This window comes from Apteryx mantelli, chromosome 2 (genome assembly GCF_036417845.1).
Source record: "Apteryx mantelli isolate bAptMan1 chromosome 2, bAptMan1.hap1, whole genome shotgun sequence".
In the NCBI taxonomy this organism is placed as follows: Eukaryota; Metazoa; Chordata; class Aves; order Apterygiformes; family Apterygidae; genus Apteryx; species Apteryx mantelli.
The window spans coordinates 94,545,824-94,568,030 of NC_089979.1; the positions used below are offsets into that span (position 1 = coordinate 94,545,824).

The following is a 22,207-nucleotide window of genomic DNA, read 5'->3' on the forward strand; positions in this document are numbered from 1 at the left end:
TTGTAATTCTTTTTGTCAGGAGCTATGGTCAGTGATTAATACCAGATGGAAAGTACCTGATCTTGATAAATCTAATCTTAACGGTAGGGAAATGAAACATTCTTTGGGAATCATAAAATTGTAGAATTTTTTGTTTGTTTTAATACTGTTAAATAATGTTTTAAGATGGCAGAAAAGTAGCTGAGGAAAGTAGCCTATTAATTTGACCTCAGCCTCATACAAGAATTTAGAAAAAGGTTTTAATAGAAAATGAGGTAAAATGTGCACTACTTTACCAAAAATAGGTTCTTCAAGACTAACCTATTATTTTGCTAAATAATTTTCTAGATTTAAGGCAATAGGTCACCTTTTTTGATCCTTACTAAAATATTTAATATAGGGCTGGATGGAAATTTGGAAGTTAAGAGGGAAATAAGAACAATTTAATGTGGGCAGAGTTTGATAATGAGCTGAAAACAGATACTGTTGAAATATCACTTATAAGTTTGGAAAGGGTATATTGGAGTTTCTCAACAGCTGAACTTGAATCTGGTATTAGTCAACATTTTCATTGAATAAACTTGCCATTTCTCCAGAGGTGCCTTCCAAGCTCAACCATTCTGTGATTCTGTGGTAACATGTGGGAATTTTTCTAAGGTCGTCTAGGAGTGACACAAGATTAGGTGATATTGTCAGTCGAAGACAGGGTTGGAATGTCTAGAATACTAGAAGTAATTAAAATGTTTGGAAATATGATAGTCCGTAATGCAAGTCTATGTTTGGAGGCAGGGAAGCACAACGATATATTCTATACATTGTGCATTTATTTGAAAATGACTCAAAAGAACTGACTTGCTAACTGGTCAGAGAATGTTCTCAATTGAAAGAGGCAAGTGCAGTTTTAGGGTATATCTGACAAGATATTTACACTAGCAAGAGAAAAGTATTAACACTCTCCAATGTGCTACTAGTGGGACCTCTTCTGGTATGCTATATAATCTTTGGCTGCTTGTGTTCAAAACAAATGAGTTGAAACTGGAATGAGTGCAGAGAGCAAATGATATTTTGAAGGGAATGCAGAACTTATCCTTTATTACTAAGATTAAAAGACCAATGCTTGTTAAGGTTTTAAAACCTGTGCTGTACTTTCATGGGCAGAAAGCATGTTAAATGGGAGGGGGGTGTTAAATAATTTGGGGGAGGGTCTTCTAAAAAAAAGTGGGGAAAAAAAAGAAAAAAAACTTCACTTTAATTAAAACTCAGGGAGTTTGTTGAAAAGGATGAAATGTCTTTACTGCCTGTGGTGCTGGAGGACTGGATTCAGTAACCTAGAGGGTCAATTCTAACCTTCAGTTCTGTTTTATTTTATGGTTTATATGTAAATATTTCTTTCTAAGACTTTCCATTCTACTAGAAGCATATTGTGCTCTGACATCATCTTCAGGGGTTATGACTGCGTCACCAATGAACAGCCCCTAAAAAACACCTCCTTTGTAAGGGTCACTTTTTCACAGAATCACAGAATGGTTGAGGTTGGAAGGGACCTCTGGAGATCATCTAGTCCAACCCCCCTGCTCAAGCAGGGTCACCTAGAGCATGTTGCACAGGATCGTGTCCAGGCGAGTTTTGAATATCTCCAGAGAAGGAGACTCCACAACCTCTCTGGGCAACCTGTTCCAGTGCTCTGTCACCCTCACAACAAAGAATTTTTTTCTCGTGTTCATATGGAACTGTCTGTGTTTCAGTTTGTGCCCGTTGCCTCTCGTCCTGTCTCTGAGCACCACTGAAAAGAGTCTGGCTCCATCCTCTTGACACCCTCCCTTAAGATATTTGTACACATTAATAAGATCCCCTCTCAGTGCCTTTTGGTAACAAGTCTTCTCTTCTGCAGGCTAAACAGGCCCAGCTCTCTCAGTCTTTCCTCATAAGAGAGATGCTCCATTGTTTCATGTTCTTTTGATCTGTCTGTTCCTGGCAAAGCAGCTATGTAATTTTGAATTGGAGCCGAAGAAGTAGCATCTTCATGGCTTAACAGCTTGGCATTCATTTTAATGACCCCTGCCATGTTTACCAGGAGGTTATATAGAGAACGACTTTGTGCTGCCTCTTTTCTGGTTCTCTAGCAACCCTACCATTCGACTAAATCAACACAAGCCTAATGTAGGTATTCCAAAAACCAAGTGTAACTGTGCTGTAACTTGTTAGTAGGCAGCTCATGTGCAGTACATTGTAAATTATTATAAATCAGTCTTTCAAGTCATGTTTTATGTTTCAGGTGGAATGGTTAAATTTGTTGAAAATGTGGTCTCAGCAATGAATAAGGAAAAAAGGAAATCTTCCTGTATCTACTGGCTCCTTTTAAATCACTGATGTCAAGATGACGGTGGCGTATCTATGGATGTGCTTTTCATGCCTGGAGAGGTTCCCCGTATTCTTCTGACTCTCAGCCTGATCTTGTTCAGCTCAGTTTCTCTCTTTGTAAAATGGTGTTATATATATCTACCAATGTAATATATCTTTAAAATCCAAAGATGAGAAGTGCAACCTACAAGGTGTGTCCACACTACAGAGTAGGGGAGAGATAGAAGGTTAGTCAGAGCATAGAATCACGTGGTTACATAATGACAAATCCAAGAAATTGTGAGGTGAGAGGAAATAAATTTTCAGAGCCCTGCTGCATGTCAGCAGAATGTTTCCAGAACCTAGGTTTACTCATTAAAGCAAGCTTACCTGTCTCTAAAGTACATTGACATTTACTATGCAAAATACTTTGCATCATTCATCATTATGTGCCCAGTGATTTATTTGGGTTTATACAAAATTTAGTTTTATAACCCCTCTGCCTGATTTTTGGTGCATAATGAATGGTCATCTGGACTACAGTGAAACTGATATACTGCATTTCAGATTTAGATGAAATATTATTTCCCTCCTTCCTTTATCCTTTCCATTTCTTCTAGAACTCTCTCTGGGTATGGGAAATGGATATCAACTTACTGAGGCTTTGGCCATACAAAATGGAATTCATGATAGGAGAAAGAATATTGACAGATTAAAAGGGCTGATTACCGTACACCATGAGTGTACTGTCTACCATTTTTTTTATATTATCTGTAATTTGGAAGAATGTTTGGACCCTTATCTACTTCATGAATATCTAGGAGACATCTGTAATAAAACTTTGCTTCCATATCTGTACTCTTGGTATCAAGATGATAATGAATCCTTAGTTTCAGATGGTGTTTTTATCTTACCACAGCAACAGTCAGTAACTCAGGGTTTTATATACATGTGTTTTATACGATGTTACTTTAAATGTCCTTATTGGTGTTACAGACTTTGGCTTTTAGTTTTCAGGAAGAAAACTGCATACGTTTTACAGGAACTGTACTCAATTTCTTTTCAATTTTGAATCCAATCAAGGTGTTGGTTTTCATTTATAAAGCCTAGTGGGTGAGATGCTGCATATCCATGCCTTTTGTTATGTACCTGTGTGGTAGCTGCTGAATTTGAATTACTTTATCTCTAGAATGAAATGGCTGAAGATTGGTTACAGCATTGTTCTCATTCCCAAGTTTTCAGCCAAGCTTGTCCTAAGTATTTTACCCACCCTGCTGTGATGCAGCCTCATTATTGATCTTTAAGGATGTAGTGCAAAATTGAACTGAAAAGGAGTATGGGAGATGGGTGGTTGTTATAGAGGAGATCTATTATTTGTAATAAAGTTTATGCTACCATAAATTTTAAGCTTGACACGATTTTACTAGGAATGTTTCTATAAGGTGAAGCTAGACAGTATGTTAGGGAGAAAATGCCCAAATATTTATCTCCAGCAATTCAAAGGAATTTTATATGTTAATTAAAGGAATGGAGACAGATGCTTATGTTTGTACCCTGCTGTGTGCCATTATAATTTTTCATGGATCAGAAAGCACCAGATTTTAGCCAGCAAAGAGGAGAGGAAATGAGATGTCCCTAGTAAGTATGAATTGCGATGGTGGTTCTTTCATCTCTTGAGAGCAGAGCAATGATCCAGACCACCCTTGCTGTTGTCACTAGGCTCGTACCAAATATAGCAGAGCACTATACATGATGTCTGTGTCTCAGAGGGAGCGTGCATGGTCTCTCATAGTTGAGAGAATGTTCTGTCACTTGTAAGGAGCCTAACAGTCCTGGATGCTAAGAAGTTTCCAGAAGAATTTTGCTTCCAGGAAGGATGAAACTTTTCATAAGAAACAGCATTAACTACAATAATTTGTTGTTAACTCTGTGTTAATCTAAGATTCAGACTTTCAGAATATGTCTTGGAATGTATTAAATTGTACACTTATTGAAAAGGTAAATTAAAAAAATCCATTAACAACTCTGAATCTTTCGTGTGTTGCTAGACACGACATAGGGAGCAAAAAGGATTTGCCGAATTCTCTTTTTCGTGTTGGGTACTGGAATATTTGCACAGCTGTGTTTTATGGTAATGTTTTCTACATCAGGTTCGTTGGCCTATTGCTTTACTTTCTACCAGAGAGCCAGTTAGGAGTGGAAATGGGTAACATTATTTAAACTTTCTCGACAGTAATACCCAAATAATGATTGTTCCAACTGTTGCAGTACTATTGAACTGCTACGGGCAATGGCCCAGTAGGAACTTGGCCTGGGAGGACTTGAGACGCTGGTGTGGTTTCACAGTGATGCTGGCATCCCTGTTTCCCTGGACCCATATGCCCCTGTTAAGATGAATCACATACCAGGTCTGCTGTTCTCCAGTATATTGCTAGGGAAGAAGAGGACTGCAAATGATCCAAGGGAAGACAAGAGAAACGTTCCCTCTCTAATCTTCCCACTACTGGAGTGAGGGTACCATGAGCTGAGTTGTGAGGAGGATTTGGAAGCAGAGGCACAGCACAGTGTGACTGGGCAGCTGCAAACAGGCCTGTGCTGGGCTGCGTCGAGTGTCACAGTGTGAAGCTGTTTTTAATGCAATGGTAATATAACTCTTAATAATTTCAGTATCAACCTACATTTAGAGTCATAATAACACTGTTACCGATATGAAGGCTGCTTTTTTTCCTATTCTTTTGCTTTTGTAGCCATACCAAGCAAGAACTTGCACTATTATTGCTGTCTAGATCACTGAAACATGCAAGTGGTCGTGTCTGATGAAGCAATCATCCTTTAGATGGATAAAGAAATAAATACATACATTATATCATAGGCATGGGAACGTAGGTAGGAAGCAGTTTACTGGAAATTTTCCATAAATGGAAAATATATGGTTTCACTTTTTTATTAATCTGAGGCTAGAACCTACTCCTAGCAGTAGTCTCACACTGAAAATACTAGACAGCTTTTTTCCAGATGAACTTGTAATTTGGGGAATAGCTTTTTCAATTTGGGGTGTAATCTGAATTCTGGCAGATTCATTGATTCTGAGTAAGAGTTTTCTCCCATCATTCTTTTCTATATGGAAACGCTCAGAAAAGGAAAGTCTTTCTGACTGCCTGGCAGTTAAGAGGGGGGGTCCAGAACTTTCCTTCAAAGTCATTACTCAGCTGCAGAGCAATGATTGCTTATTGAACTGTCTGTCTACCAAAAATATGATATACTCTATTGCAGTTAATATGTGGCTGAAATTTTCAAATAACAGAATTTATTCTTCTGATCAGATAGCGTTATGTTGAAGCTAGTTGACAGCTGTTCTCTGAAACTGTGCTATAGTTTGTATAGAGTTGAGTCTTTTGACTAAAAATAATTTTTATAGGATATAAAAGAATTTTAAGAATCAGCACAGGAGTAGTAAAGTTTGGCTACCAAGAACCAAGTTTTCTGTACCAATATTTAATCCTGTTTGCTCATAATGTTTTTACAGTATAACAGAATCATTTTAGAGGGACTCAGTAGCAATGTTAGGCCAACCAAGTGTCTTTTCTATGAGTAAAGCTAGCAAGTTTGAAGGCTTGTTATACACAAATGTTTTAAAAAATGAAGGAATTAGGCTACTTACTGCTTTTCAGATTCAGCATACTTTTCCCTTCCACCTATTAAGACCTAAATTAAATCTGCCTTTCCTTGATGTTGATGTATTTTTGATGTAATTTGTATATTTACATATTTGTATATTTACAAAATCCAGCAATTATCAACTGAAGATGGGGAATATTTCCTTTGTATATCCTAATAAGGATAGTTTTATTTTCTAACAAGTGAAAGGAAAGCAATACTCAGGGTATTACTAAAGAAAAGGGCAGCAGCCAAAAGTAAGAGCAGGAATAAAATCATTACAAATAAGAAGAACATATAGTGTAAGAACAGGTGTTTTCTGTGGTGGGGTGTGTGTGTTTTTTTTTTTTTTTTTTAATATATAAAATCATTTGGAAGAAATAGAATCTTTCATGTTTCATAAAGAGGGGAGTTATTACAGACTCATTTCCTAAGAAGAGGGATTTCTTGGTAGCTTAGCAGGCAACAGAATAATATAGTAGTGACTGGTGGAAAAATGCATAACAGCAAGAATAAAATAGAATACAGGAGAAGAAATTGTAATAACAAAAATGCATGTTTCCTTTAAGTTTTATGTATTCTTTTAACTTTGATCCTTTTTTTCCGCTGAATTCATTCAAAAAGCACAGTGCTTTTATAAAACTTCCAACAAGTACCCATCAGCAGGAGAAATTCAGTTTTTTTTCTTTCAAATGTATGCATGCACATAGAATAGGAAGTACTGAAACAAAACAAATGTATTATCTTTTCTGATGGAGAAAAGCAGCTGTATTTCTTCCAAGAATAATATTGTCTCATATTATTTAATGCTATCTTTCCCCAATCTAATTCCCAGCCACAGCATGATACATTGCTATTTTTGCTAAGTTTTTTCTTTTCTTAATGAGTTTTGTGAATTCTTCTTATATTTACCTATAAAATATGATGGCAATAATGAGAAGTTTCTTATCCCTAACTCATTCCCAAATTTATTGCAAACTCTTCTGAATGTATTCTGCATGAGTTAGTAGCTGTGCAAACGTTATGCTGTTATGCATTTCTACTTCAGTGTATGCCTCGATGCGTGTCTGTGTATTGAAGGGACAGGATCCTGAGGTTATGCTTCCCATGACACCCAGCAGAAGAAAGACAATTAGTGACTCACTGTTCACTGAATGAACTTGCTGTGGATGCTGTTAAAGACTACAGTAGCTGTGCTGGCTCTGGCAATAGAAGTTTGCATTTTCTAGCAGGTTCGTGGTAAAGTTTTTGGCAGACTTTTCTTACAGGCTTTCGCTAAAGAACAAGTGTCAATGGCAGTAAATTGTCAAAGCAGGAAGGAGTATTTTGTCTGATCTCATTCATGATTAATCTTGCCTGTTTTGTATTTTAAAAAATAATTACATTCATTTATTTTTAGCATACTTGGTGAAATCTACTCTGCCTACGTAAAGCTTAACTTCTCCATTTTTATTAGACAAAGACCAGAAAAGTAACATATGTAAAATCTGCCCTTCTAGTCTCTGTGGCTGCTGTACCACCCTATGAAAAAGGAAACAAGTATTTTTATGCCTTGGGACTGGATACTGTGGTGGTCTCTGGAATCCTTTGGCCCATCTCTACCCTACCATTATGCCAACAACGTGATTCAATGCTGAGTTGTATGACATACAAGAAGTGCACCCATTCGTTAGCGGTGCTGACACTTGTATACCTGGCTACCTTTTTTTTCTTTGTTTTTCCAAGGACAGCTTGAAGGGACTAAGTTAAAATATAAGATTTACAAAAGAATTGTAGCAGATTGAAAAATATTAATTTAGAGGTAGTTCCCTAACCAGCAGAATCTGAAGATGTGACTTCGATTGATTTGTGTCTCATTTTTCCTTTGTACCTTGTCTAATAAAGCTTGATCAAATGCTGCAGCTTTTCCCTGAGTGGCGTATTAGCATAATTTATCTTCTCTTTTGAGCTTTCTATTTTCATTATATTTATGGGAAACTGATGTTTTTACTTAAACTGTCAGTATAAGAAATTGGCAAAAGCATTAAATATTTTGGGAAAGATTGGGAGACAGTAAGCAAAATGATTGCACTCTCCTTTTCTCTTTAGGAAAGGTTAAAAGTTAGAGTGAGGAAGGAACAGGGATGTTTAAAGTATGATCACATAAGCTTTTCCAGATTCGGATGTTTTTGTTTTAAGAGTTGCTATTCTAGCTGTTTGTTTCTCATCCTCAACTGGATTTATTACTGAAGATGATTTCGGAAAAACCCAATAGACTTTGTATTGAAGTGAAGTGGAATCAAAAATATCAAAATATCCTGTGTAGCTTCTCAATTCTATCAGAAATAACTTCCAAGTAAGGGGCAATAGAAAGTCAAGGCTGGCTGTACCGTAAATCACTACAGCTTCATAATGATTGCATGGCTACATCCTTAATTTTTTACTATCTTCCTCAGTGATTTGAGAAGTAGAACCAGATTGCTTTCTTTGGGATCCATCCTCAATTGTTATTCCCTCACAGGAGCATTTGTACATTATTCTTTTTGAAAGGCTAGATCTAAAGTCCAGTGTGTTAAATATTTTAAATGAGTGTTATAAAGCTAGTTGTCCATCCATTCATCATGCATACAGTAGATCAAAATTAGCATACAATTCCTAATTTAAAAATATAAGAAATGATCGCTTTTTTCCAGGTATTTGTTACTTGTTCTGATGAGTACATATTATCTGTATCTGAATCTTTCCTTGTTATTCCTCTCATTTTGAAAATTGTAATCTTTCTTTGTGTTTAGTTTTATTCCTTGCCTGATATCTGTCCACCTTGCTGTCTCCTGCATGTGTTTAATCAAAAGAAAAATATGAAACTGATGGTCTTCATTCAGTTTTTACATGGTGTTTATTGAGGTTGAACTATGATTTATTTGAAATTTTCCTGCCTTTGAGTTCTCTGGGGCACGAGCACAGAATTGCCCCTTCTCTCTGTTCTCTATATTTTCTCCCTTTTTTTGTACTTCTGCAGACTCTGTCCCTGAAATTTACAGTCTCTTGCCATTTTAAAACAACTGCAAAGTACTGACTGCCTTTTGCATTCCTGTGTACAATTCCTGTGAACTTCATTGAAAATTATGTTAACATCATTACTTCCTGGAGTTGGTCATAGAAAACTCATGTAATCTTGTACATTTTAAGCTTCATTTTTCCTCTCTCCCATTCTGTTAGCTCTTCCTTTGTCACTCTTAGCTATTGGATGCTCATGAAGTTATGCCAGATAACACTGCTCAGAGACCTAGTCTGTGTCTTTTGTGGAGATATTCAGATAAACATATTTTTTAAAGTTTCCTCAAGTTAGGAAGACTTTTTATTTCATAGACTGTCTACCCTTTAAAACCTTAATGAGCTTGGAGACAGTCCACTTGGAAATGTTTTCCAGAAAACAAATACTGAAAGAAAAAAAAATAGCAAGTAGTTAGTAGAAAAGAATGGGTATGCAGAAAAATGAACATATGGGATTGTCAAAAATGAATAAAATTAGCAGGAACAAACGTAATGATGTAAAAGTACAAAAGGAATAGAAAGCCTGCGGAAGTAAGCGAAAGGATAAGAGGAAAAAAATAAAAATAAATGTATAAGCTTTTGCTTTTTTCATTTTTTTTTTAAATATTTGTTAACCAAGAGGGAGAGAACACATTGAAAGCAGCAACTTGTGCAGTTTAGATAGTTTTTATAAAATGTATTTGAAATAAGTGAAGGAGTGTTTTTTCAAGACATATGACACTATGAAGAAACTCTTAACAATATTGGAGTCTTATGGCAATATCTGTCTTACTGGCTGTTGTCTTACACAGTACACTATAGGAAGATATGAAGTTGATAGCAAATAGGAAAATAGATTTAATAATCTAGAGTTGATATTTTTTAACAATGGATCTTTGTTAGAGGTTTTCAAAACTTACAGCTGTTACTGTTTTTTTTAGACCCTTTTATACAACAGTAAATATACCTAAGCAGTATCATCATCTGGATTGATTAACTGGAATAAATTTCATATATTTTTCCTTACCCAGGGAAATTACCGCTTCATGAAACTTTTACTGGCTCGTAGAGGGAACTGGATGCAGAAGGACTTAGAAGATATGACACCATTACATTTAACTACACGTCACAAAAGCCCAAAATGTTTAGCTTTGCTGCTAAAACATATGGCACCTGGAGAAGTGGATACACAGGACAGAAATAAGGTAGAATACTGCTTATTTTAAGACACACTTTTAGCAGCTTTGTAAATTGGTGTTGCATCTGTTATGTGTGAAAAATAAATTTGTTATTTCTGTGCATAACAAACACTTTTTGTTTCTTCAAAACCGTAGCTAAGACTGGTATTTTAATGTTCGCCATTAAAAATATTGATGTTTTTCGGCCAATAATAATGTAACAATTCATTGTACTGAGTTCACTGACATTCATGTTGAGAGTACGCAGACATAATAGAGGATTCAAAATCCATCGGTTTTAAGATCTAAGCCTTTCTGTGATGATCTGATCCTTGTTATAAAGTGGATAGCATGTGCTTATCTTGCTTTTCTTCCTTGGAAACATTCTGCGTGTGAAATGGCTGCTCATCTGCCCTCATTGTCCATGTGGAAATCCAAAAATACCAGTTTGAATTCCACTCTTGAACAATGATGTGGGTGGTTTTACACTTAGAAGATCAAAATTTGAACCCAGAAAGCGCACACCACCATTATTCTTTGCACTGGATCTTCTTAACTTTCGAGTAGTAGAAGGAATTTAGAATCAGGTAATACAAAGAGTTATTGGAAAAACTTGTGCAGAAATCTTCAAGGTCTGTGTAGATATCAAAGATGAAAGAACAAAGGAAATTCCTTTGGTGCTGGGCTAAATGCAGGTTTGCTGTTGGCAGACATTGATCCTATCACTGTGTGATTGATGTGGCCCTGCACTGGGGGCCACCAAAATGGCTGTGGTATTGACACAGCCATCCATAGGTGCTATGAAATGATATATTCATTATGTCTAACAGAACAGGGAAAAAGAGCACCCTCTCACATGGTCTGTAGGTACCAGTGAAGGAACACGTTAGAAGCCAGCTGGCTTTTGCACTGTTCCAGTCACTTGTCTATTTTTCATTCTGTGCCTTGTGATGATACTGATCGCTTGCCTGCTTGCTGCTCTGCTCTGTGGATCAGCTTATCACTGTCCAGGAAGAGCCTCCATTGTCAGTAGAATTCCTTGTCCAATAGTTGATCTAGGAGAACAAATCTAGGAGGCACATGCTCTTCACCATCCATCTTCCTAATAAAATCTTCTCTTGGTCTCCAGATCAGTTTGTTAGCTCCGATTATTATGAAAAAGTTTCAAGATTTTTTTTTTTATGGATCACAGTCCCCTTAGAGATTTTCACTTTGATAGTCTCTTTGCTGTCCAGTCAATAAGAGGTCTAATGAGAATCACATTCTGCAGATGGTGACAGCTAGGGAGAGTCTTGTGGCAGACTCCATCCTTGTAATACCAATGCAAATATGCATCTAGGAGAGTACTTCTATCTGTACGTTAATTCTGAGTCATTGTCAGACTGCACATTACAGTGGAAGTACCACTCGAACAGGGATGGTCCAAGGATAAAAATATCCATAGGCTAGACCTGTCTGATAGAATGTCTTTTTTTCTGCATCTCTTTAAATAAAAATGGACAATTTTTAGGGTCTTCTAATCAAACATGACTTTGTGGTCTGCAATAGAGTATAATGCGGTTTATAAAGAAGATTTTCTGACAGGAACAATAAGAAGTATCAAGTCCATTATTATTATATAAAAATGGACCAATTTGCAGCAGAAAATTTGCTACCAGTGCACATGCACTGTTGCTCCAATGAATGCATCATTCAAAAGGAGGAATGTGATGGTGAAGTTGATTGACAAACCAGCATGAGACTTCCATTTGAAATAGTACACCAGTTAGACACTTTGCCATTTGTTTTGTGAAGTTGTGAACTTCAGGAGAAAATGTACTCTAACATCTACAAAGCTTTACAGTACTGCCTTCTCAGAACAAAGTCCTTCACATTCATTTTCTGCTTCTGTGGTAGTAAATGATGCTTGAAAGGCCTGAAAATCTCCAGGTGACTTTCCAGGGATATCATATAGTGCATATATTGTTATGAGTTGTCTGATGTCCCTTCACAGTATTAAGTCGTGCTCCACTAGATCAATAAAATTATCAGCCTGCTTCAGAAATGCACTGACTTCTAAGAACCTTGTGAAGTCTACTGATGCTTGTTAAAAAGGATGATTATTAAAATGAACAGCCAGTACAGGTGACATATCTTAGAAGGAAAGTTTTATGGTTTGTAAACAACTGATGGATCATTACTCTTGATAGAGAAGATTGCCAGCCAACAGTAATAGCACACTAACACTTTTAAAAGAAGGAATAGTTAATTAGCATATAGTAACTGGATTTTTTTGAGGTGGCTATGATTAGTATGGCTCTTAAGTTTGAGTGCTTATCAATGTTTGGTTTCAAACTGCTGTGAAACAGTTGCATCTGTGTGGTAGTGTTAATAGTAGGGTATGAGGAAGCACAGGGCATGCACACAGTCCTGACAGGCACTCTAAGTAAAGGGTTTTTGTGGTTTTGGATTTCTTTGCTTTTGAATGAAACAGATTCATCCTTTCTGTTGGCACGTTTGATGCATGTTCTGTTTGGGAGATTATCACATTGCCTTTAGTGGAGTTCTAGTAATTCTCATTGTGGACTTGTTAATCTGGGATGTCTGGTTCAAATGTCATGTGCTTTAAGCAGTTTACGTATGTCACCTCAGATCTGAAAGAGACTTCTTTCAAAGAATCCAAATATATGAATGTTCTCTAATGCCAATTTTTTTCCCAAGGATATGGCAACAGAAAGTTAGACATTGTTAAGGTAAATAGCAAAAAGAGGAAAAAAAATGGCAAAGTAGACATGGCGTTGGATACAACTGTATGCATCAGTAATTGGCTCTGGACATTTCTAAGCATTCAGCATGGAGGCCTCCTTCCCATAATATATAAGTGATCCTGGAACTTGTGCAAAAAACTCTCCTCATCAGGCATGAATCTGCCACTGACTCAAATGTCAGTGCTCTGACTGAATGTATTTTGACCAGCTGATAATAAACATAGCAGGTTGGCCTGACTGGCCTTAGTGGAAATAATCATTCCGTATATTGCTTAGTGGGTTTTCATCCTACCAGAAGAGGGCATAGTAAGGGAAGGAGAATGAGCTTTCACAGAATCACAGAATCACTGAGGTTGGAAGGGACCTCTGGAGATCATCTAGTCCAACCCCCCTGCTCAAGCAGGGTCACCTAGAGCACGTTGCACAGGATCGCATCCAGGCGGGTTTTGAATATCTCCAGAGAAGGAGATGCCACAACCTCTCTGGGCAACCTGTTCCAGTGCTCTGTCACCCTCACAGTGAAAAAGTATTTCCTCATGTTCAGATGGAATTGTCTGTGTTTCAGTTTGTGCCCGTTGCCTCGCGTCCTGTCACTGGGCACCACTGAAAAGAGTCTGGTCCCATCCTCTTGACACCCTCCCTTAAGATACTTGTACACATTGATAAGATCTCCTCTCAGCCTTCTCTTCTCCAAGCTAAACGGGCCCAGCTTTCTCAGTCTTTCCTCATAAGAGAGATACTCCAGTCCCCTAATCATCTTTGTAGCCCTTCGCTGGACTCTCTCCAGTAGTGCCACATCCCTCTTGTACTGGGGAGCCCAGAACTGGATGCAGTACTCTAGATCTAGATTCTAGTGGTATTACTTCTTAAACTCTGAAATTCTAATCTGATCCTATCATCTAGGAAGTGGGATAAGACAGCTGCAATCCCAGTTTCTATCAAATGAATCTTCTTCCCCCTTCAAACAACGGGGTTGAACCTGCCTCTGCCCTAGCAATCAGCTGCTTGCCTTCCAGAATATTCTAACATGTATTGTGGGAAACCCTGGCTGTAATCACAACAGTCATTCTGGAAAGGTCATGCTGACTTCCTGACCTCAATAATTAATTAAGAAAGATATATGGAAACCAGCCAAAACCTTTTAGGAACCTTGCCTTTTGTTCAGCTGATTTCCAAAGCAATATTAAAACGTTGCCAGATTTTCCACAAAATGTAGAGCACTTTATTCCAGTTCATGTCATGAGTAATCGCAGCAGCAAAGATGGAATGCAGATTGATGAAAGGCACTCTTAGTGACAGAGTCCAAGAAGTTGGACCCTGATGGGCACATAGCTTATTCGTTGCCCTTATTGCAACTATGTGCATCAAGATTGTCAAATACAATTCCTGAACATAAGAGAGAACAACTGTCTTTTATAGCGATTTCTGTGTAGGCAACAGGCTGAAAAGTAGGTTGCAAGTGAGAGAAGTCAGTAAACAAGGACTGCATTGGCTAGGCCTCTTGGTAATCAAAAGTTTTTGCTTTCATTGCAGCTGTCAGTTTCTAGGGGTACTGGTCAGCTCCACTTAAGAAAAAATCTGTGTTAATTTACTACAAATTTCTGCTGCTACAAGTTCTTCAATTCAAATCCTGACAGGCTGTGATTTTTCAAGCATGTTTTATGATGTTATGCTCTGTGTCATCTTACGTGATATTAGTTTTCATACCTTTCCTTGCAGCCCCTACAGTTATATCTCAGAATGAGCATGTTTTCGGTGAACTACCCAGTAGACAAAAAGGTTGAAGTATCATATTATGTTACCATGGTACAGGCATACCTTGTTTTATTGCACTTTGCTTTATTACGCTTTGCAGATATTGCGTTTTTTACAAATTGACGGTTTGTGGCAACCCTGTGTTGAGCAAGTCTATCGGCGCCATTTTTCCAACAGTATGTGCTCACTTCATGTCTCTGTGTCACATTTTGGTAATTCTCGCAATATTTATTATTTATTTATTTTATTATTATTTTTTATTTATTATTATTCTATCTGTTATGGTGATCTATGATCAGTGATCTTTGATGTTACTATTGGTATTGTTTTGGAGCGCCACGAACTGCACCCATGTAAGACGGTGAACTTAAATTGATAAATGTTGCATGTGTTCTGACTGCTCCACCGACCAGCCATTCGCCCATCTCTCTCCCTCTCCTCAGGCTTCCCTTTTCCCTGAGACACAACAATATTGAAATTAGACCACTTAATAACCCTACAATGGCCTCTAAGGGTTCAAGTGAAAGGAAGAGTTGCACATCTCTCACTTCAAATCAGAAGCTAGAAACGATTAGGCTTAGCGAGGAAGGCAAGTCGAAAGCCGAGACAGGCCGAAAGCTAGGCCTCTCGTGCCAAACAGCTAGCCAAGCTGTGAATGCAAAGGAAAAGGTCTTGAAGGAAATTAAAAGTGCTACTCCAGGGAACACACGAATGATAAGGAAGCGAAACAGCCTTATTGCTGATATGGAGAAAGTTTTAGTGGTTTGGATGGAAGATCAAACCAGCCACAACATTCCCGTAAGCCAAAGCCTAATCCAGAGCAAGGCCCTAACTCCCTTCAATTCTGTGAAGGCTGAGAGAGGGGAGGAAGCTGCAGAAGAAAACTTTGAAGCTAGCAGAGGTTGGTTCATGAGGTTTGAGGAAAGAAGCCGTCTCCATAACAAAAAAGTGCAAGGTGAAGCAGCAAGTGCTGATGTAGAAGCTGCAGCAAGTTATCCAGAAGATCTAGCTAAGACAATTGATGAAGGTGGCTACACTAAACAACAGATTTTCAATGTAGACGAAACAGCCTTGTATTGGAAGAAGATGCCATCTAGGACTTTCATAGCTAGAGAGGAGAAGTCCATGCCTGGCTTCAAAGGACAGGCTGACTCTCTTTTTAGGGGTTAATGCAGCTGGTGACTTTAAGTTGAAGTCAATGCTCATTTACCATGCTGAAACTCCTAGGTCCCTTAAGAATTATGTTCAATCTACTCTGCCTGTGCTCTATAAATGGAACAACAAAGCCTGAATGACAACACATCTGTTTACAACATGGTTAACTGAATATTTTAAGCCCACTGTTGAGACCTACTGCTCAGAAAAAAAAGATTCCTTTCAAAATATTACTGCTCATTGGCAATGCACCTGGCCACCCAAGAGCTCTGATGGAGATGTACAACGAGATTAATGTTGTTTTCATGCCTGCTAACACAACATCCATTCTGCAGCCTGTGGATCAGGGAGTAATTTTGACTTTCAAGTCTTACTATTTAAGAAGTACATTTCGTAAGGCTACAGCTGCCATAGATAGTGATTCCTCTGATGGATCTGGGCAGAGTAAATTGAAAACCTTCTGGAAAGGATTCACCATTCTAGATGCCATGAAGGACATTCATGATTCATGGGAGGAGGTCAAAATACCAACATTAACAGGAGTTTGGAAGAAGTTGATTCCAGGCCTAATGGATAACTTTGAGGGGTTCAAGACTTCAGTGGAGGAAGTAACTGCAGATGGGGTGGAAATAGCAAGAGAACTAGAATTAGAAGTGGAGCCTGAAGATGTGACTGAATTGCTGCAATCTCATGATAAAACTTGAGCGGATGAGGAGTGGCTTCTTATGGATGAGCAAAGAAAGTTGTTTCTTGAGATGGAATCTACTCCTGGTGGAGATGCTGTGAACATTGTTGAAATGACAACAAAGGATTTAGAATATTACATAAACTTAGTTGATAAAGCAGTGGCAGGGTTTGAGAGGATTGACTCCAATTTTGAAAGAAGTTCTATTGTGGGTGAAATGCTATCAAACGGCATCGCATGCTGCAGAGAAATCCTTTGTGAAAGGAAGAGTCAATCGATGCAGCAAACTTCATTGCTGTCTTATTCTAAGAAATTGCCACAGCCACCCCAGCCTTCAGCAACCACCACCCTGATCGGTCAGCACCATCAACATTGAGGCAAGACCCTCCATCAGCAAAAAGATTACGACTCACTGAAGGCTCAGATGATGTTTAGCATTCTTTAGCAATAAAGTATTTTTTAATTAAGGTATGTACATTATTTTTTTAGACATAATGCTATTGCACGCTTAATAAACTACAGTATAATGTAAACATAACTTTTATATGCACTGCGAAACCAAAAAATTCGTGTGACTCGCTTTATTGCGATATTTGCTTTATTGTGGTGGTCTGGAACTGAACCTGCAACATCTCTGAGGTATGCCTGTACTAAACTAACAGCCTAAAGGAACAAACATAAAGAAATGAGCTCCTTTTTTGACTTTCCTCGGAGACATTAAGGATAGGCTAGTGATCTCAAATGTTCTATCTGACTGTTCAAGGATCCCAATCCAGATTATTGAGGGAATATACACAAATGTCCTGGAACAGTTATTTCTCAACATTTTCAAATCAAAGTACTATGTAATATTTTGCTGGGGTGGGAGGAGGTGGCAGGGAGAAATAAAATCCATTCTCTGTCTTACTGCCTACTCTATTCAGCAGTTGGGAGAGATGTCTGATAAATAAAGTACTTATTAATCTACCAACATTTTACTGTTTAAAAAATAATTGCCTTGCTTATATAATTATGAACATTGATAATGCCTATAAAAAACACTGACAGTAGTCAGGAATTGGCAATAGGGGCATGTACTGCCTTTTGATGTTTTATTCGACTACCATTGGTCGGAGGAAGGTAGATTGAATAATATTCAACCTATAGAATTTGGAGTAATCAAAGACAGTGCAGAACATCAATACATTAGCTAGTTTTTCAATGTAATGTAGTTCGTTTAATAAGTGTCCATCCCTGGCTTCCAGACTTCTTGGGATTCTGCTCAGAATTGTAAGGGAACTAGGGGAGTGTCATGGCTTGTCCACATGTCTTGTGCAGGAGCACAAGGAATCGTAGGATTCATGTGGAATGAACAGTGTTGTTCTAAAAATACAGCCTTATCTGCCTGAATAACTTCCATGACTGCAGTGGAATCCACGATACCCCCCAAAACAGTAACTTTAGAACATATATCCTTGTGTTGCAAATATCTTTATTAGAGTAATAACTGTTGATAATCAATAAAACAAATGAGCAGGATACACAAAACAAATTGTGAAGATTATGACATTTTTTCAGATCTGCCTAGAATAAAGCCACACTTATTGAAGATATCAGTGGAATGAGATTTGGCCTCAAATATGTCATACATATTATTCTGAGACTTATTTGCATAATTTGTATACCATAATAGATTACAGTACATGTTATGATACCACTACAAATAATTATTTTCTGCACTTTAAAATGTTGTACAGATGGCTCAAGAAAGCTCAATAAAATTCAGTTCAAGAGTAAGTTCAACAAAGGGAAGTGCCAAGTCCTGCACTTGGGAAGGAATAACCCCATGCATCAGTACAGGCTGGAAAGCAGCTTGGCCGGAAGGGACCTGGGGGTCCTAGTGGACACTGAGTTGATCATGGGCCATTAGTGTAGCCTTGTAGCAAAGAAGGCCAACAGCATCCTGGGTTGCACTAGAAAGACAGTTGCCAGCAGGTCAAAGGAGATGATTTTTCCCCTTTACTCAGCACTAGTGAGACCACATCTGGAGTGTCCAGACACGGTGGAGTGTTTGGACACATCTGGAGTGTTTGGACACATCTGGAGTGTCCAGACACACCTGGTGTGTCCAGATCTGGGCTCCTCAGTACAAGAGAAACATGGACATACTGGAGCAAATCCAGTGCAGGGCCAAAAAGATGATTAAGAGATTAGAGCATCTATCCTACAAGGAGAGGCTAAGAGAGCTGGAACTGTTTAGCCTGGAGAAGAGAGCTTGGGAGGATACTATCCGTGTGTATAAATACTTGATGGGAGAGTGTAAAGAAGATGGAGCCAGCCTCTTCTCGGTAATATCCAGTGAACGGACAAGAGGCAATGGGCACAAAGGGAAATACAAGAAATTCCATTTAAACATAAGAAAAAACTACTTTACAGTGAGGCTGGTCAAACACTGAACAGATTGTTTAGAGAGGAGGCTCTGAGCATTCAGAGTGGAGGCCCCATCCATGGAGATACTCAGAACTCAACTGGGCACAGCCATGGGCAACCTGCTCTAGCTGACCCTGCTTTCAGCAGAGGAATTGGACTAGATGATCTCTGGAGGTCCCTTCCATTCTCAACTGTTCTGTGTGATTCTGTGAAAATATAATCTAAATGTCGTGAATGTATTTCAGGTTCTAATGAACTTTACATCTTCTGTTCCTTTTTTGACATTTTTGTAAAACTTGCCAATGTTGTGTCCCAGCAAACTGCATTGCATTGGAGTGCCTACTACAATAACCCAGAGCACGTGAAACTTCTCATAAAGCATGATTCAAATATTGGAATCCCTGATATTGAAGGAAAAATCCCACTTCACTGGGCAGCTAACAACAAGGACCCTAGCGCAATTCACACAGTGAAATGTATTCTGGTAAGAAAGTCTATTATATATAACCCTTTTTGTATGTATTCCTTTACTGAGATATAAATATTTTTTGTCTTCTTGAAATACTAGTGAATATCCTTGCTATAAATCATGGGTTATGAATACTGTTCATATTAGTTTGGTGTGTTAACTACACATTTTTAGGGGAAGGAGGGAGGAAGAGTTTACAAGTTCTCCTAGTTAAAATAGCCAGTCATATTACTCATGTCATTTGCCTCCTGCACAGTGAGTTCTTTGTTGCGTCTTTTCTTCCTTATTTGCAAGTTTACTTCCAGTTAACTGTATTGAGCAATCTCATTCCTGATTGTTTAGTCAGAATTGTAGGATATATCTGATCAATTATCAGTGAGCCCTTGATCAGTTTACTGAGAGACTCTCCAAAAATCTTTCTGTACAGATTAAATAATCCTTCCTTCATGGCATCTATTTTTCTGCTGCATTTCAGTTTCATTTTCTCCACTGACAACTATAATGACTACAATCAGATGCTTAGTTTGATTTTTACCTTGATTTTTATTCTGTGGAAATCACTGAACTTTAAGAATGTTGAAAAATACAACAGTTACAATGGAGTTTTTCTGTCATATTGCAACAACCTATCTATTTCTTTTAAAGTTGTTTCAGAACTAGACATGTTGGTTGTAAGCTAACTATAATGACTTCTCTGTCTGTGTCTGATTAGCTTGCAAGCTGAGAACTTGTTTCTCTCATGTTATCTTTAACAGTTTGGAAGAAATCCACAGAAAATTGTTATTCTCCATTGTCTTCCTCAGACGTCTCTAATGCTGCTTTACAAAAACTTGACAACAGTTAAGCTGCTGGTTTTATTGAGACCACAGTCTATGATACTGCAAAGTTTTGTCCTGTCTTTCTGTGCTCCGTTATCTGAATGTATCCATCGTCTCCTCTTTTAAAATTTTTAAAAGTGAACATGGAACCCTTTTCTGTTTAATGTTTATACAGTACTTAGCCCAGTGCAATCTTGCCCAGTGACTAGAACTTCTGGGCATTGTGATTGTAAAAAGAAATAATAATGAAAAGAGAACTAAACGCTGAAAAAGTAGGTTGAATTTGCAGGGGTGGCAGTTAGGCACAATTGGTTGCATCTAATACTGAAATCCATGAAATATAGTGAAAATGGAGCACATGAGGTTTATAGATTAGAATGTAAATAGAGGCTTTATCATTAAAAGTTTCTTTACCATTTTGGAAAAGTAAAACTGCAGGTTATGGGGGTGTGTTCTGTGGAACATCAGTGACTTTCAGACACAAGGTTTTTATGTGTAATTTATTAAAATGTTTTAAAAGTTTTGTGTTTTGGAAGGATCAAAAATTAGCTTTCCAGATCACATCGATAAATTATAGCTGAAGAGAAGAAGCTTTTTTTTTTTTAGTTTTGTTTATTTTGTTCAAACATGTTTTCCTCTGATGCAGTTAGAATTTCAGTATTAACTTCTGTTTGTGTTGTCATTCATATTTAGTCATTCTTTAAAAATGATTCTCATAAAGGTTCCTTCTAAGTTTTTTGCAGTGGGCTCTATACTCCCCCTGCTGAGCAGTTTGAATAGACAGAAAGTAAGCATAATGTCAGTTAGCTGTGTCTTGAGAAATATTAAAGAAAGGTAAGGGCATAAAACTTCGCTTTTCACTGTGATGGCTCAGATCAGATGCTTTTGAATACTTATTCTAATAAGTAGTATTCATGCTTTGGTTATTATGGTTTGTGTATATAACAACATTAACTGCAATTTTGTTTTTAGTAAGACAAATACACGTTTATCAACCTTTTGTGTTTCTAACCTTCTGTGGTTGTGCTAGTGGCTGCCTGTCATAATGAACTACAGTATGTTTTGAGTACATTAATTTTTTTTCTATCAAGATATGGCTAACTAATATTACTGATACAAAATACTGCGACATTTTTCAAATATGTAAGATGGGGCATTTTAATAGTGGTTATGTATAGTGTCTAAAATATGTTGATGTTTAAATAAATTAAAATAAAGTAATTTAAGTTGACATTGTTAGAAAGTAAGAGAGTAAGAAACAAAGAGTCAGGACATTCCAGAGCTGAGGTTACTACTGCAGTATTAATTTAGCCAAATTGCACTTAGGAAATATGATTAAATATAGCTCCAAATGTATTTTTTTATCTATTAAATAAAACATACAGCATATACAACCTTGGTAAATTAACATCATGTTAAAAACCATAATTCTAGAATTTCCTGACTTTCTGCTGCTTGATTTATCATCCTCAGTGTGAGATGTTAGTTTTATATGTAATACTTACTGCATTTTAAATAATGCAAATGCAGGTGATTTATGGCCTGTTCATGGATCTATTGAGATCAGTAGGAAAAGTTGCAATTAATTTAATGAGAAAAGGATCAGGAACTTGTTCTGTTTTGATAAAAAGATGCATTGATCAGAGTCTCTTCTTTCCCTCTCTTGTTCTCCTTCTGTCCCCACACTGTTTCATAAACATGTTGTAGAACATGGTCTGGCACTATATTTTCAGGATGATTTTTTTTCTCAGTTATTGTCATGGTTCGAGACCCACGCTGTTGTTGAAAGTTATTGTGACTTAAAATTCTCTTGACTTCACTGAATTGTTCTGAACTGTTGAAGATAAAACAGTAGGCTTTCTCCCTATAGTTTATTTAAGCCCTTGTTTTAACGTTCTGCTTGTGCTCCAGATGTTTAGTGTCCTGCCACCTGAGTTCCTACGTTGTCTTGTTTTCTTTTCTTTTCTTTTTTTTTGGGGGGGGTTATCGCTTTTTTCAAGAAA

The 22,207-nt window shown here is 37.5% G+C and overlaps 1 protein-coding gene across 8 annotated transcripts in view; it reads left to right on the plus strand.

Moving 5' to 3' along the window:
• INVS (inversin) overlaps positions 1-22,207 on the plus strand; it is a 116,228-nt gene that overhangs the window by 37,873 nt on the left and 56,148 nt on the right. For 7 of the 8 annotated variants that reach the window (XM_013957726.2, XM_067291087.1, XM_067291085.1 and 4 more), the window contains 2 exons: positions 10,020-10,193; positions 19,234-19,401. In XM_013957726.2, coding sequence (XP_013813180.1) covers positions 10,020-10,193; positions 19,234-19,401 — 342 coding nt within the window. The remainder of the gene's footprint in view (positions 1-10,019; positions 10,194-19,233; positions 19,402-22,207) is intronic. The other variant, XM_067291090.1, reaches the window with a different exon arrangement.